Source organism: Callospermophilus lateralis, chromosome 8 (assembly GCF_048772815.1).
Source record: "Callospermophilus lateralis isolate mCalLat2 chromosome 8, mCalLat2.hap1, whole genome shotgun sequence".
Classification (NCBI taxonomy): Eukaryota; Metazoa; Chordata; class Mammalia; order Rodentia; family Sciuridae; genus Callospermophilus; species Callospermophilus lateralis.
In genome coordinates, this window is record NC_135312.1 from 140,028,699 (window position 1) to 140,043,875 (window position 15,177).

The 15,177-nt window shown below is 47.8% G+C and overlaps 1 protein-coding gene across 1 annotated transcript in view; it reads left to right on the forward strand.

Annotated features, from left to right (window-relative positions):
• The first annotated feature begins 237 nt into the window (after nt 1-237).
• The window catches only part of Prss12 (serine protease 12), a 34,634-nt gene continuing 19,694 nt past the window's right edge, over nt 238-15,177 (forward strand). The window contains exons 1-5 of the mRNA XM_076864093.2: nt 238-271; nt 998-1,148; nt 8,454-8,632; nt 10,157-10,298; nt 12,827-13,023. Coding sequence (XP_076720208.1) covers nt 238-271; nt 998-1,148; nt 8,454-8,632; nt 10,157-10,298; nt 12,827-13,023 — 703 coding nt within the window. The remainder of the gene's footprint in view (nt 272-997; nt 1,149-8,453; nt 8,633-10,156; nt 10,299-12,826; nt 13,024-15,177) is intronic.

Consider the following 15,177-nt stretch of genomic DNA (forward strand, 5'->3'; position numbering starts at 1 on the left):
TTGGAGTCCTTTCTTGGTTTTGAGCCTCACATGCTGACCCAGTCAGTCAATAAATGCTTATCACAAGCCTTCTATCTACCAGTTACTAACTACACAGGTGAGAAGAAAGCTGAGAGAGGCGTGAACTGTTACAGATAGAAGCAGATGCTCTGAGGCAGACAAGATCAGGAATGTGGTAAGGCTCTGCCTTAGGAGGGGCTGTAACTGCAGCCTGAGGAGGGGGCTGAAAACTGAATGATGAGAGGGGGGAGCAGCCTGAAGTGTCTGGGAGGTGAGTTCAGGCCACCCCCAGGCAAGACTCTGAGGTGGGAACCTTCGGAAGGAAGAGGACAGGGTGGGTACCCCCAGTGGTTTTAGGGTCTCTGAGGAGGAGGAGCAGACAGGGGAGGGGGCACACTGGCAGGGGCCTCAGGCTGTGAGAATGGGAAGACCTTGGGTGCTCTTTGTTTTTGTGGTGCCAAGGATGGGCCCCAGGGCAGGCCAGGCCCTCTCCTGCTGAGCTGCACCCTGCCCTTTGGTGGCTGTTCGCTGAGGAGCCATCCTGTCCACCAGCTTGCTGAAGGAGAGGTGATTTTTCTTGATTTCTACAGATATAAAAATAATTCTGTCCTGAAGACAATTGTTATAAACATGCCATTTTAATAACTAGCATGTTGATAAAGCTCAAGTTGCTGTAAATAAAATAACGTCTCCACCATAGTAGCCTCATGATCAAATATGCTTCCGGTAATCTGCAGGTTTCAGTGTCTTTTCTGGTCTCTAAGGTTGCTGGGAAGTTGGATCTAAACTGTCACTGTGAAGGGCTATTGAATGAGCGTAACTCAACATGGAGTATTTCACTGGGTCAAGAGTACCCTGATATGTACGTTTGTATATGCATGCCACACATACATGTTATAGCTTAACAAATACCATTGATAAGGGAAATGGACTCGCTCCAGGCCTACAGAGCGATGATGCAAAGGTGCAGGCTGACCTGTCCATCTCATGTCCACAGGCCCAGCATCGCCTGCCATCCGCCTGGCTGGCGGCCGCAGCCTGCATGAAGGGCGAGTGGAGCTCTACCATGCTGGCCAGTGGGGCACCGTCTGTGACGACCAGTGGGACAATGCAGACGCAGAAGTGGTCTGTAGGCAGCTGGGCTTCAGGTTTGTTTTTACTGTTCTTGTTTGGTTTTGCTTAAATTTTTGAACCTGTTATTTCCCAAAGGAAGACACTGTTTGTTTAAACTGCATGTTTCCTGGAGCAGGTCGGAAGCCCAGCCCTGAACCCCTGTCTTGGCAGCTCCTGCAGGGTGCTCTGTGTGCTCTAACTGTTCATGATGAGCTGATGGATTCATGACAGCAGGAGCTGAGGTTCTTGCTGGTTTCCAGGGTGGGCCTTATGGCTCCCAGGTAAGGACCAGCACTGTCAGGCAGAGACTGGGGTAATCTGATCAAACAGCTGCTGCTGTCTCAAAACTCACTTTGAACTCTTGTCCCCAAATGTTGTCTGACCTTTGAGCATGTCTTGCTCATTTGTTAGGAATGTGCTTAGAACAAAGTGTGTTGTTAATGCATGCAGGACATAATTCCCATGTGGGAAATGGGAATGCAGCCTGAGACCCCGGTGGTGCCTTCCCCTTGTCACCTGTGGTGGTTCTGACTGCAGACCTCCTAAGCCCTCTCTGTTGTGATTTTGAACGTGAGCATAACAAACTTAAAACTTCATCTGAAACTGTGTTGGGGATATTTTAAGAGTTGATACTACACTTTAAATTGTAGAAGCGCCCCTCGGCACCTTGCGGAGCCTCCCCGTGCCCAGGCGCCCTGTCACGGTCCTTCTGTTCAGCGGTTCAGTCAGCTGTACTCCTTGATGCTGGAGCGTGAGCGTTGACCCTTCAGCCCTCGCTACTTAGGTGTTTGTGGAATTGTTTTTACAGTTTCCCCTCTCTGTGAAGTGTTTTAAGAACAGTTGTTTTAACATCTCCAAGTCTGCAGTGTGGGTCTGTTAAGAATGAGAGCATCGTCCCTGCAGAGCAGATGCCATTCTCCTGACTGACGTGGTCATGCTTAGCGCTGACTCCTGTAAGCTTGGCGCTCACACAGGTGCTCCAGGGCATGGGTGCGTCTGGTGTTTGTCCCTTGGTCTCTTGGTCAAGAGCAGTCTCCTGTTTTCCATTATGCCGGCTGGCCCAGCGAGTGTCCCTGAAGTGTCGTCTGCTGACTTTGTCTCCTTCTTCCTCTGGGTGCCCTTTGGCTGGTTGGTCTGGTCCTTGTAGTTCCCAATGTTGGAAGTGAGGGCCAGAGGCTGGCTGGACTGTTCAAAGTAGACTCGTGGCTGGAAGCCCGCACAGGCGATGTGTGTTTCTCCACTGGGAGTCATACTTGAGTGTGGGTGAGGGCAGCCGCTGGGTCCTCCGTGTCCCCTCACAAGGTCCCGGTGGAGCTGGTGCTGCACCCGCCTGCCTGCTCAGGCGTGGGCGGCCTGCAGGCTTACGGTCAGCAGAGCTGCGCTGTCCACTGCCATTGCTTTCCTGGAAAGGTGGTGGTGGGGGGGGCAGTCGATTCCTCTGGAGAGAATCAATGAATCATTGAACTTCCAGGCTATAATTTGGAGAGTGCTGACTAGGCATCAGTCTCAGGACAGATTTATAGTGCAAACAGGTTCTGCGGCTGGGTGGCAGAGCGTGAGATTGTGGCAGGTGCTGGCCGCAGAGCGCCCTGAGTTTGAGCCCCACTTGGGAGGGAGAGAGTAACGGGAGGTCTTACCGAGATGTCCGCAGCTAGGGCGGGTTCCCTAGTTCAGGAAGCACTTGCAGTAGGTATGAAGCACCCATTGGCTGTCTTGGTCAGTGAATTCGGAACTTTTGTATTGAAAAGATGTCACTAAACATTCAAAGTAAAGTGGGCATGGGGTGGGGGTCATCAAACAGTTTTCGTACAGAACCTCCCCATAGTCAGCTATGAATCTTATAAAACACTCCACTGTGCATGTGTATCTGTAACTACTGGATTATCAGTTACATGTTCTATGTTCTATGTGTTCAGCGATGTGCCAGTTGATTTTCATGTTGGTTACTAGGAAATCTGTGTCTTTGCCAAAAATGTTAAGAACTGAGTATTGTGTAATCTGTTAATATCACCAGTCATGGAAAGGGTTATTCTAAATTCAAGGTGGAAAGCATTTTTTTTTTATTACTATTAATACATTCCTGTGGAGAAAAGGCAACCTTTTGTTGCTTAGAAAATTGCATATAAGGTCTGGGTTGTGGCTCAGTGGTAGAGTGCTCGCCTAGCATGTACAAGGCCCTGGGTTCGATCTGCAGCACCACATAAAAAAATAAATAAATAAAATAAAGGTATTGTGTCCAGGGCTGCGGTTGTGGTTCAGTGGCAGAGCACTTGCCTAGCACATGGAGCCACTGGGTTCGATCGTCAGCACCACATTAAAAAAAAAAAAATTAAAAAAATAAATGTATAAAAAATACAATGATGTTATTTTTTAAAAAAGTATTGTGTTCAACTACAGCTAAAAAAATAAATATTAAATAAATTGCATGTAAAACTTAAATGACACTGAATATTAATAACATCTGCAATGTCAAAGCCATTTTGGAAATTTGTGATTCTTTCATGAAAGATAAAGATTTTTTTCACTTATAAATAGTTCTTTAACAAAGACCGTGTTGACAGCAACATGTGTTATACAAAAGCAGATTAAGGTGGGATCACCAGAAAGACTTTATTGTTGCGTACACCCCTGAGTTAAGTCAGGTGCTAAGGTCTTTCTCAGGCATTACCTCATTGCTGTCTTCCTATAATGAGATTCATGTTTGGAAAAATTATTAAAAGGAAAACTATCTCCAGATAAACGAGGGTGTTGGCTTTCTGTTATCATAACAAAAGGTGGTAGACAACCAACTTAGAGAAAAGAGGGCGTACAGGTTTGGAAGTCTCTTTCTTTCTTTTTCGGTGACACTGATTCTCTTGGAGGCTGTGTTTGTGACACTAAGTAAGCCATCTTTGGACGTTCCAAGTCTTGGTCTGCTGGCCCTTTTGCTTTGGGGCCTGAGGTGAGGCAGCTTGTCATGGCAGAGAGCATGTGCTGGGGAGGAAGAGGCGACCAGGGCATCACACAGCCGAGGCCTCCCCTGGGACCCCCTCTGGACAGTTCCCCAGCCCCTCACAGTGTCACGCTGGGGGCACCGTGTGGCAGTGCTGTCTGATTCAGCGGCTGGCAGAAGGTCCTCCACACGCCCTGTGAGGGCCAATGTCCAGCCCCAAGGAGACCTGTCTGTGTCTGGGCTCCGAAGCTGGCCATTCTCTTGCTTTTCTCGTAGTTGGTTCTGGAGTTCTCCTGTGAACCTGCATTGACGCACACCTGGGTGTACAGCGCCTCTTCTGTCCTGCTCATTTGGAGGCTGAGAACTTTCAGATGGAATCATTTTTTAAAGGCGATGGTTGATGGCAGGCAGCTTGACTGCTGCTTGACTCAAGTTACAGTTGCTTCTTCAGGGAGCTCCACCTGAGTTCCACAGACACCATGCTCCCTGGAGAGTGGCTGCAGCTCTCTGTGAGGTGCCCTCGCGGACACCTTGTGTTGTGGTGGGGTCTGATTGTTTTCATGGTTGTCAAGCTTCCTAAATACTGAAGGGATTATTGCACTTAAGACACTTAAATCTCATTAACCCAGAACTGGGAGGAAGACGATGCAGATGGCCAGATGCTAGAACACTGGGTAAGTTGAGCTGGGCAGTTTACCAGGAGAGTTCCAGTGGAGACATGCGAATTCTTTTGCATGTGCTTATTATTAAAAGCACACCCCCATGTCATCCCAAACCTTACAAGCACAGAGTAGAATGCTGATACCACACTTTTGTGTGTTGATGTGCCATTTTGAATCTTAGGGTTTTTTTTTCCCCATAAAATTATCATATGGCGTATTGAGTTGTCAGAATAAAAAAAAAACTTCTGGTATCAATTGCTTTAAAGTATTTTTTCTTTGCTCTTTTATTTTGCTATTTCTTAAATTTTAAAAAATATTGTATGATAAAGATAGTTGGTAGATGAAATTATTGAGCAGGAAAGAGAACTTTTTCCAGAGGTGGGGAAGTTAGGTCCTCTGAGATTACCCAATGCCCCTGCAGCTGACTTGTCAGGGAAGCAGAGTCCTGAGGTGAGGACTCAGTTTGGGATCTTTTCTTTCTGCCAAGTGTTAATTGGACGCAGCATGGGGCAGGAGGGAGGTGGGGCCTGGCTGCTGTGAGCCAGGTGGAGGCAAGTGCAGCTCCAGAGACTGGGTGAGGTGCCTCAGGCTGCAGTGTCACAGCTGGTGTTGGGGGAAGGAGCCTGACCTCTTCTGTCTCCCCCAAGACAGCTGGCCATGCCTGGGGAGGGAGTGGGCCTATGCATTTGGCCTTTGTCAATGGAGGACACACTTCACTAGTCCAGTTGATCACTGAACAGGTTAGGGTCTGAGGAGGGCTCTGCTGCTCGGTAAGAAGTAGTGACTGGTCTCACTTCAGAGCAGCCCTGCACTCTGGATCATCCTGTGACGACGGCTAGCAAGTAAAAAAGTGGGCTGCACTGGGCTGTCAGGCTGGGGTGGGATGGTGTCCCTACAGCAGGGACAGGGGACAGGCACCCTGAACCTGAACCTGCATAGCTCTGCCTTGAGGGTCAGCTCTTGAGGTCTGTGCCCCTTCCCACACTGTCCACTCTCAGGACAGAGTTCTGGTCTTCCTGGGTTTTCCCTGGAAGCCAGCAGCAGGAAATGCTAGCGACTGGCTGAGGAGTGGTGTGCAGAGCTTCTTCTGTCAGTGAGTCAAGATCAGCTAGAAACCCCGTTTGCATTACATCATGATTTCCTGGTTAATGTTCCCCTCAGGTTAACTTTACAGTGGGCCTCAACACGGTAGTCAACCAGCCCACCCTGCCCTCCCCAGCCTTTGCATGACTCTGGGATTTGCTAGGGTTTTGTGAGCATGGAGAGCCTTATTTTGCTGCCTTGCAGCTGTGCACTGTGTAAGAACGGTGTTTTGACTCTGCTGGGATAAGGGGTGAGAGCGCTTTGCTGCTGTTTGGTCTGGCATCAGGCGCTCTAGCTTCTTCTCACTGGGCAGGACACAGGCTGCCCTGCTGTCCTTTCCCAGTGCATCTCCACGCACGTTGGTTGTCATTCACTAAATTGTAACAAGTTATCATTGATCCTCACCAGGAGATCTTTTTGTGGCTGTTACATATTATGAATATTTCTTCTGGACTTGTGGCCGGTGTTTTTCAGGCAGTTGCCTTCTGCAGACCCACACATGGTGCATTCTGCTCCTTGGTGGGTTTCAATCTGCATGTTGACGGATTTACTTCTTTGCTCTTTGTTCTGACTACGGGCTTCTTATCTTGCTCAGGAACCCCCCCCCCCTCTCTCTCAAGGCTATCAGAACTCTGTGCCTACTGTTTTAATTTCCTGTCTTCTCATGTCTTCTCAGAGTTCTTTCTTTCCTTCCCCTTCCTTCCCTCCACCCTCTTCGTCTTTAAACCATCTGCATTTTGTTTTTATTTCTGTTGTGAGTTTGGGATCTAATTTTATGGTTCCCATATTGGTTCCAATGAATTGTGCCCACTGTCGTGTCCCTTTATAGACCTTCTTTCCTGGCACTTGTCTCAGGGCAGAGATCCATCCTGGGCCTCCATCCTGGGCCTCCATCTGGACCTCCCCTCCTTCTCCAGCCTGCTGCCCTCTCATTCAGGTTTCACCTTTGCCTTCCCTTAAACACAGTGGTCTGCCAAGTTTTCTTAAAGGGCCACACAATGAATTTTCCAGACTTCACATCTCATCAGTGGTGTGATGTCTCACAAAAGCAGCCTTAGACCACAATTTAGGAGCAAGTTTGGCTTTGTTCCAGTAAAATTTTGCTTTTCAACAATGAAATTTATATTTTATTTAATTTTTATAACAAATCCTATTCTCTTTTATTGTTTCCACAACCATTATAAAGTGTAGAAGCCAGTCTTGACCCATGGCCTTGTAAAGCGTGGGCATGCAGGACTGGACAGGTGGCAGGGCCTCTTCTCTCCTGATGTGCTTCCGCCCCCTGGAGAGGAGCCTGGGGTCTCAGGCTCACAGCTCAGGCTGCCGCCTTCCCCAGACCCGTACTGGTGTGTGTGCTGCCTACATCAGCCAGTACCTGCCTTGTCCATTCTGGAAATTGCTCGCAGTGCTACCTAAGCTTAGCTCTGGAGATGCTGGCGACTGGCATTGGCACAGACATGCTTCCTTTGGGAGAGAGAACCTCTTCCACTGTGGGTAGCTCTGAATGTCTCAATTTCTTTGCAGCCCGTGGACACCTAACTACTGTAAGATCAATTTGCCTTAAGATACTCTTCTAGAAACATCAATGCTTTCTCTGCACAAAATGCTTTGTTCAGCACACTACAACATTTCTGTGACACACTAAAGTGTCTGAAAACACTTGAAAATGCTTGCTTCTGATTGTGTGTGTCTCCACCACAAGAGCCTGAGGCCCGGGGAGGAGGTCATGGGCAGAAGGCCATGGGGCCACCGCTTTATAATCTGTGATGAAAACAACACGTAGCTATGAATTAACTCCATAAATATTCTTTCTAAAATTATTTTTAAAATTTTTTTCTTCAATTTAAAAAGTTGCAAATACAAATGCTGAAAATCTAAAACTTAAAAAAGCTAAAAGAGGCTAGAAATGCAGTTTGTAAAGTCATTCAGCATGTGACAGCGGTCTCAACCTTCTCTGGAATCTGGGGTTCTAGAATATGCTATCACTTCGAATTGTGGAAGAGGTAGATTTAGTACGAATGAATCAGTGCAAAGACATTTTGTTAGAAATGGGTTGTCCGTGAGTGACAGAGAGCTGACAGCAGCCACCTGGGGACAGCGGTAGGCTGGGGCCACCCCTGGAGGCTGGCTGGGTGGTTCTCAGCCAAGGGCCCAGGCTCCTTCCTGCTGTGGTACCTTGGACTCTGCAGCAGCCCCTGGTCCAGTGGGGCAGGAGGAGGTGGAGCAGGGAACGTCCTGGAAGTGGTACAGGCAATTCTGTACCTAGATGTCCTTGGAGAAACTCAGTCCTTGTGCAGAATTCTAAAAAAGCTCTGGAAGTGGGTGGTTGCGATAGTTTCCCTACACAGAATGCAGTGGCTCCCCTGGACACTTAAAATGGTTAAAAGGGTGCATTTTACATTGTGCATCTAGAGGAAAGTGTGGATAGCCATTGCCCTCTTAAAAATGTGAGGCTCCATTGCTGGTGAAGAAAAGCAAGGTCAATGTAGGGAATAGCTAGCAGACTCAGAAATAAAGAAAACAACAAAGAAATGCAAAAAGTTGTGCAATGGAGGGAATTTATATGTAGAGATTGATAATGATTATGGGTTTACCAGATACAAAAAAATGTCAGGTCAACCTTTGCTATTGAACTCAGAATTCTTGTTTTTCTGTTTGTTCAGTGGCGTTGCTAAGGCATGGACTCAGGCGTATTTTGGGGAAGGATCTGGCCCCATAATGTTGGATGAAGTGCGCTGCACCGGGAATGAGCTTTCCATTGAGCAGTGTCCCAAGAGTTCCTGGGGAGAGCATAACTGTGGCCATAGAGAAGATGCTGGAGTGTCCTGTGCACCTCTGATAGGTAAGATCTCATGTCCAGCCCCTGCCTCCAGCCCCTGGACATACTTGAGTGGCCCTTCTCAATTCAGACAATGCTTCCAAATGAACATCATAACTCTTCCAAATAAAAATGAAAAGTCTAGCACAAATTATATATTGAGGTGTTAGCTTCTTATCCATAGATATTTCTGAATTTTTTAGTTTAAGTTTAATTTTTTAGCTGTACAATTGTATAAAGCTAGACAAGTAAGCAGGACTATGTCGTAATATGTAGCACTCAGTTAGCAAGCTAGATGTGGGATGATGAACTCCAGACATTAGGTTGTAAGCCACCTTCAGTTCATCTGTTCATCAGTCTTGTCTTAGAATATGTTTGCAACTGGCATAAAACATTGATGTGATTGTTGACTAAAGCACCAGGTTGGCTTTGCAATGCTCAGTTTTTACACTATTCCCAGTGCAGCATGTCTGTCACATAGGGCCATTGTCACAGGAGGTGAGTCTGACTGCAGAGTAGCATTGTGTGCCTGCTCACCACATGGTCAGCAGGTCAGGAAAAACAGGCAAGAGCTGTCACCACACAACCATTGCTTCTATGATGAAAAGAACCTGAAGGAAAAATTTCTTTCTTTAAACACCAAAAGAATAGCTTCTTAGGAACTATGGAATACGGAATTCAAATCTCTACAGACAGCTGTGCATCTGTTCTTATCAGGTCTATGATATATGCCAGCGTGGCCAGAGCACATCCTGGTCCTGGGCTGCCCTGCTGCCTGCAGGTGATGAAAGTCTAGTCCTGCAGCCGTGGCACTCAGATGAGCTTAGGTGTGTCTGAGCACTGTGCAGACAGTGAAATAGTACACCGACATGCTTCCAGGAGACCGTTCACATTCATGGGCAGTATGACCTTTATCCAAGATATTCATGTTTCATTAAGAGGGGGTCAGATTATCTCAGATGGAAATGGCTTTTAAACATCATTCTAAAAAATTAAATTAATTGTACAGTGTATCTTCTTAGAAGCCTTTTATAGAATCCTCTGGGGGTTAATTATTCGTTGAGTTAATAAAATTCAAATTTCTGATATGCATTATCTCTAAAAGAACAAGGGCAAGGTGTGTACCCCACTTTTATGATTCACAAACGCCTAAGGATTAATAAATGCCTTGACATGGTAGATTGTTATTCACCCAGCATAGCCTTTTCTGTCTTCATAATCTGGTGGTTTTCATTTGTAGTTAGAATTTTGAACTATTTCCAAGTTACTATATTTCCTTGATTTTTAAAAATGCAAAGGACTAGAATTGCTTAGACTGTAAGTTATAGGAAATTTCCCAAACATGATTTAATCTAGAGAAGAGCGATCCTTTGGACTTAGAGTGTGTGTGTGCTTAGAGAATAAGAGTGCAGACCCGAGGATGGGTTCATGCAGTGACCCCGGGTGCTAATGGAGCGTCCACAAAGCCTGTGGGGCCTGACAAGGTATTTCTGGTGCCTTCTCCTGAGAGTCGACTTACTTTGTCTCTGCGCCCGCTTCTCACCGTAGATGGGGCCATCAGACTTGCAGGTGGGCGAGGCAGCCACGAGGGCCGCCTGGAGGTGCACTACCAGGGGCAGTGGGGCACCATCTGTGATGACGGCTGGACCCAGCTGAACACCCGCGTGGCCTGCCGGCAGCTGGGATTCACGTAAGGTCCACTGGCGGGGCGCAGATGGTGACCGCACATTGGAGGGCTTGGGGTACATCCTCCCTCGTCTGCCTGCCTGCCCACTCCACAGGAGCACTGACCTCCACCACTCGCTTCCGTTCTTCCGTCCTCTTTCTAGGCCTTGCCCGTGCTGGGGGGCACTCTGCCCTGGAGCCGCACCCCAGCCCAGAACCTCCTGCCCAGTGTCCCCTTTGCCTTTCCTGCCTGCCCCTCTTCTTGAAAACCCTGGTTGAAGCCAGGGCACTCCCAGGCCCTTTGTGTCTGTCAGTAAGTCTCTGAGTGCCTCATTGTATTCTGGTGGGGCACTGCCTGTGTTCGACATCATGGGGTCTAAAGTTCCAGCAAAGCCCAGGGAAACAGTTTGTTACATCATTCCCCTCTGCAGAGGGCGGTGATGATTACTAAGAGACAAACAGCCTCTTGTTATGAAGTGACCTTGGGACTGCCCTGTGACCTCGCCCACTTACAGGCTGAGTGTCATGCTCTGGGAGAAGTCTCCATGTCACTGCACAGTGCCTCCAGGGTGGAGGCCTGTGTGGGCTGGATGACCACTAGCAAGGCCTTTGGGCCCCTTCTTCCTTGTTCCCCATGTTGCTGTCGTGCTTGGAGTAATATTCCAGAGCTTGAAGAAATTGGGAACATTCTTTCACCCCACCCTAAGCCAGAGCTTATTGCAGATGTTCACTGAGCACTTCAAGCTGGGCAAGGCCATTATTTAACATAGATATTAAGATTTGTAAGAGTAATATAAGACAGAAAGTTTAGAAAAGAACCAAGATTAAAAAGCTATCCATATTTTTCCATTATTATGCTATCATATTATAATTTGGGTGTATAGCTTTATATTGAGTCTTATAATAGACGTATTATTTTTGTATCAGCATTTTTCACTTTTATGTTGCTACAGTCACAAGTTTTAATAATAACATAATATCCATCAAATGTTTACACCATAGTTTACTTAATATTTAGGTTAGATTTTTAGGTTAAGATCAATGTTTAATCTCATTTCAGTTTAGTTGTAAATAATGCCATTATAAAGATATAAGTGTAGATAATTGCCTCAAATCTTAATTTTCTTGGGCAGAACAGTTATTAAAATTATAAGGTCAGGAGATGACATAACATCCCAGTAAACATTACATTTATCAGTGAGAATCATGACATGTCATTGGTGTCTGTGGACTTGGCAGTGGCACCGTCTTCACAGGCTGGGGAGATTTGAGAATCCCTCATTCGCCACTGGCGTCCACAAGTGTTCCTCGTCCGTGAAAGCAGCCAGTGATGCTGGACTTCTCCTGCACACTTCATTTTTGTCTCTTGAGCCCATTCAGTCTTTCCTTTCCACGCAGAGTGTTGAGATGACTGTTGGAAGCTGTTCTCTGCAGCGTGCAGGGTTCTGGTGATTATGGCAGAGGTGTTGGCAGGTGCTGCACTTAACAGAAGAAGAACGAGGGCGTGACGAGAGCTGCAGCAAAGCCCAGGGAAACAGTGAGAGTGATTCATTGAAATACATGCTGCAGGAAGCCGTCCGTGAAATGCGTGTGGAAGCCAGGGAGGGACAGACCTGGCCCTGGAGACTTTCCACAGCAATAGATTGCCCAATGCCCGTACCTTTCCCTCCACTCTGCTTGGCAGGTTCCTCACAGTAGCTCCAGAGGTGGGTGCAACCCGTTAGGAACTGAACAACCCACTTTAACCTTTTTTGGAGAAGAGCATTCTATACAGTCCCTTTGATGTTCCCTGATATGCACAAAGCAGGCACAGGCCCCATTGTGTCCAGAGGCTCACTTCCTCGTCTGATCGTCTGATCTGCGTGCCCATCCTGCCCCTGATTTTGAAACTACTTTCTGTGTTCTGTGTTTTTTTCGCCGTTTTATTTCCCTTGGTTTTATTTCTCAGCCATCCCATTTGACCGAGGGGAACCCTATTTCCACCACCCGCTCTGGATGTGGGCGGGACATACAATGTCACAGGTAGAGTAAACTCAATTCAGCAGACATGTAATTTACAAAACTTTTAAAAGTTAGATTTATGTAGCCTTATGAAAAGCCAAGAACACTATCATTGCTCCGGTGTTGAGTCCAGGTCTGCCCTGGGAGGGGCACTGGTGGAGCAGATGGCACTTGCAACTAATGGTCTTGGAGAAGAAGCCAGGGAGGCCTGAAGAGCCGGTAGGACCCCGGGAGCCCAGGTGGCTCCTGCAGACCAGGTCCTCCCTCTGCCACTTCATGGCAGGAGTGAAGGCTCAGCTCCTGCTGCACTCTCTCTGGTCGGTGGGTGAAATTGTAACAGAACACAAGAAGGAGCTATCCATGAGTCTCTCATTGGATCGTTCAGAATAGTTTAAGTGACTAAAATGTGTGATGAAGCAAACACAGCTGTGAGGCTCCGGGGGAGCAAGGCAGGCCTGTGCCCTGAAGGCAGGTGCCCAGTCAGGTGTCTGTGCTCTGATTCCTGGAAACAGGCGCGCACAGCGCTGTGCACTGTTTGTTCTGTCACCACAGGTATGGCAGACAAGCCCCTGCCCACCATTTTGAAGCCAGCGCAGGGCCCATCTGGCTGGACGACGTCCACTGCTTGGGAAGGGAAGCCAGCTTCCTCCAGTGTTCCAGGGGCCCGTGGGGCCGGCACGACTGCAGTCACAGGGAGGACGTGGGCATCACCTGCCACCTGGGCAGCAAGGGGCGTGGCCTGCACCTGGGTGAGGGCTGGCACTGCACTGAGTCTGCAGGTCACAGGGCCCCTGCATCCCTAGCCCCTGCTCCAGAATGTGAAGTGTTTCTCATCGAAGCTGGTTTTTAAAGTCCATTCTCCCCCCAACATCTTTTGAGTCTCTGCATTAATGTTATGAAATTTCTACCCATAAACTTGTTTTCTGCTACTTACGAGTGTATATTTCTCATTTAATAATCACATGTTCCTGGAAGGTGGAAGAAGCTGCATGTTCACCCACTGTCCCTCAGTCACCTGTTCTAATTTCCTTGAGTTGGATGAGCTGCTCGAGACAGCATTTTAAAAGAAGACATGACTCTCTCCCCTGTGCCATGACTGATTTCCTCTCTGGTCCTGAGGCCTGGTCAGTCCTTGGTCACCAGCCAGCTGTTGCCCTTTGAGTTTCCCAGTGGGGTTCCCAGCAGATTCCTTGAAGGTCCTACCTCCATCTTCCTAAGATGCACAGGTGGTTCTAGAAACCACCAGGAGCCTTTCTGGCTCCCCAGTTACAGATTTGCTCAGACTTGCATTTGGATAAAAGGTAACTAGCTTCTCTAATGGTCTGGAAGTAATTATGGAAAAGATCGGGTGGGAACATGGAGAGTGCGCCATTCTTGAGGAGCTCTGCAGGTCTGACAGGAGGAGAGCAGGGCCTTCCTCTCAACCTCAGGATTGAGTCAACCCCTGTGTTCTTCCTGTTTTGAAGCTGTGAGGTGGAATTCCTTGTGAGATGGTGTAGTGGACTGTGTTGAAGCCACGTGGCAGATCTGAAGCCTGCCCAAGTGTCTGGCAAACCCTGATTGTGCTCAGAGGGGTGAGACGCCGACTCACTGCCCTGGTGCTGCACTTGCCGGAGGTTTCAACCCCTCCGTCCCTCACAGGCTCCATTTTCAGTCTCTTCTCAGTAGCTCTCTCTTCCCCCACCTCTTCTCACGGAGGGTCTTCAGTGCCTCAGGATGATGTGATGCAGGATGGCATTTAGTTGGTGAAGACAGAACCTGTTTGCCTGTCAGGGATCTTCTGGCTTCAGGTAGCAGATTTGGGTCATGGAGTGATCCATTCAGTCTTGTCCATCAGCTCTGGAGACATCCTATAAGATCCTAGTTCTTGGAAGGCCCGTGTTGCCCATTGTTTAGTTAGAACAACTAATGTTTTCAGGTCTCGGGGAAATCATTTTCATTCTAGAATTCTAGACGTGTCTAAATGTTTTTAAAGCTGAGGGTGATAATTGCGGATCAACTGTATGATTCTTCTTGTGAATCTCCTCGATCCTGGTCTCAGTGGTTGGTCTATTAACTAAAGCCATCCGTTTGAGGAACATTGTCTGACATTCAATGAGCCAAATGTCTTTGGGGATAGAAAGATGGAGCCTAACTTTCCTGCTTACTAAACATATTGTGTTGAAGGAGAAGCTTACAGAGGAGATCTGGGGATGATGATATGAACAGCGTTTAGAAACAGGGAGATGTTTCGCCTCTTGGGCACTGAACCATGATGTTCATTCAGTATGCACCAAACTCTTCCTGAATTAGTTACAGCTTTATGGACACTCTCTGTGGTGGACGGGACGTGCTGTTCTTCTTCATACTAGGTTGATTGTGGAGTTCAGAGAGTCGTTGACGTCACTGCCTCGGTGCTGGGGCCGGGAGTTCAAGGTCAAGGTCTGGGCAGGCCGGTCCCTGGGGAACCCCGGGCTTCTCACGTGGAAGGCAAGTGCTCTGCTACTGAGCGAGAGCCCAGCCTGCAAAGGGAGCAGGCGCTAGGCTCTTCTCCTGGGCTTCTTGGTGGCAGTCTTTCTGTCTCCTCCTGCTGCCTCCTTCTGTGTATGGCCTTGTGTCCAGACTTCTTTTTGTAAGGACAGCAGTCGTATTGGATTCAGCCCCTGATGACTGCTGTTCTGTGGGAAGGTGTGCAAATCTTAGGTGTTAAGTCACACCACACTTACTAGTGTGGATAGAAAGAGGGTGCTTAACAGACCATTTCATTTGCCTGATTTAAGCCTCAATTTGCTAGAGATAAATTCCTCAACTTTGGAATCTCAGTAACTTTCTGACTTAGGTCCTTCCCTTGGAATCAAGAGTAAGCAAAGGGCCTTGGGTAGAAATTACCTGTCAGCCACTTGTCTTTCCCCCTCTGGCTTTAG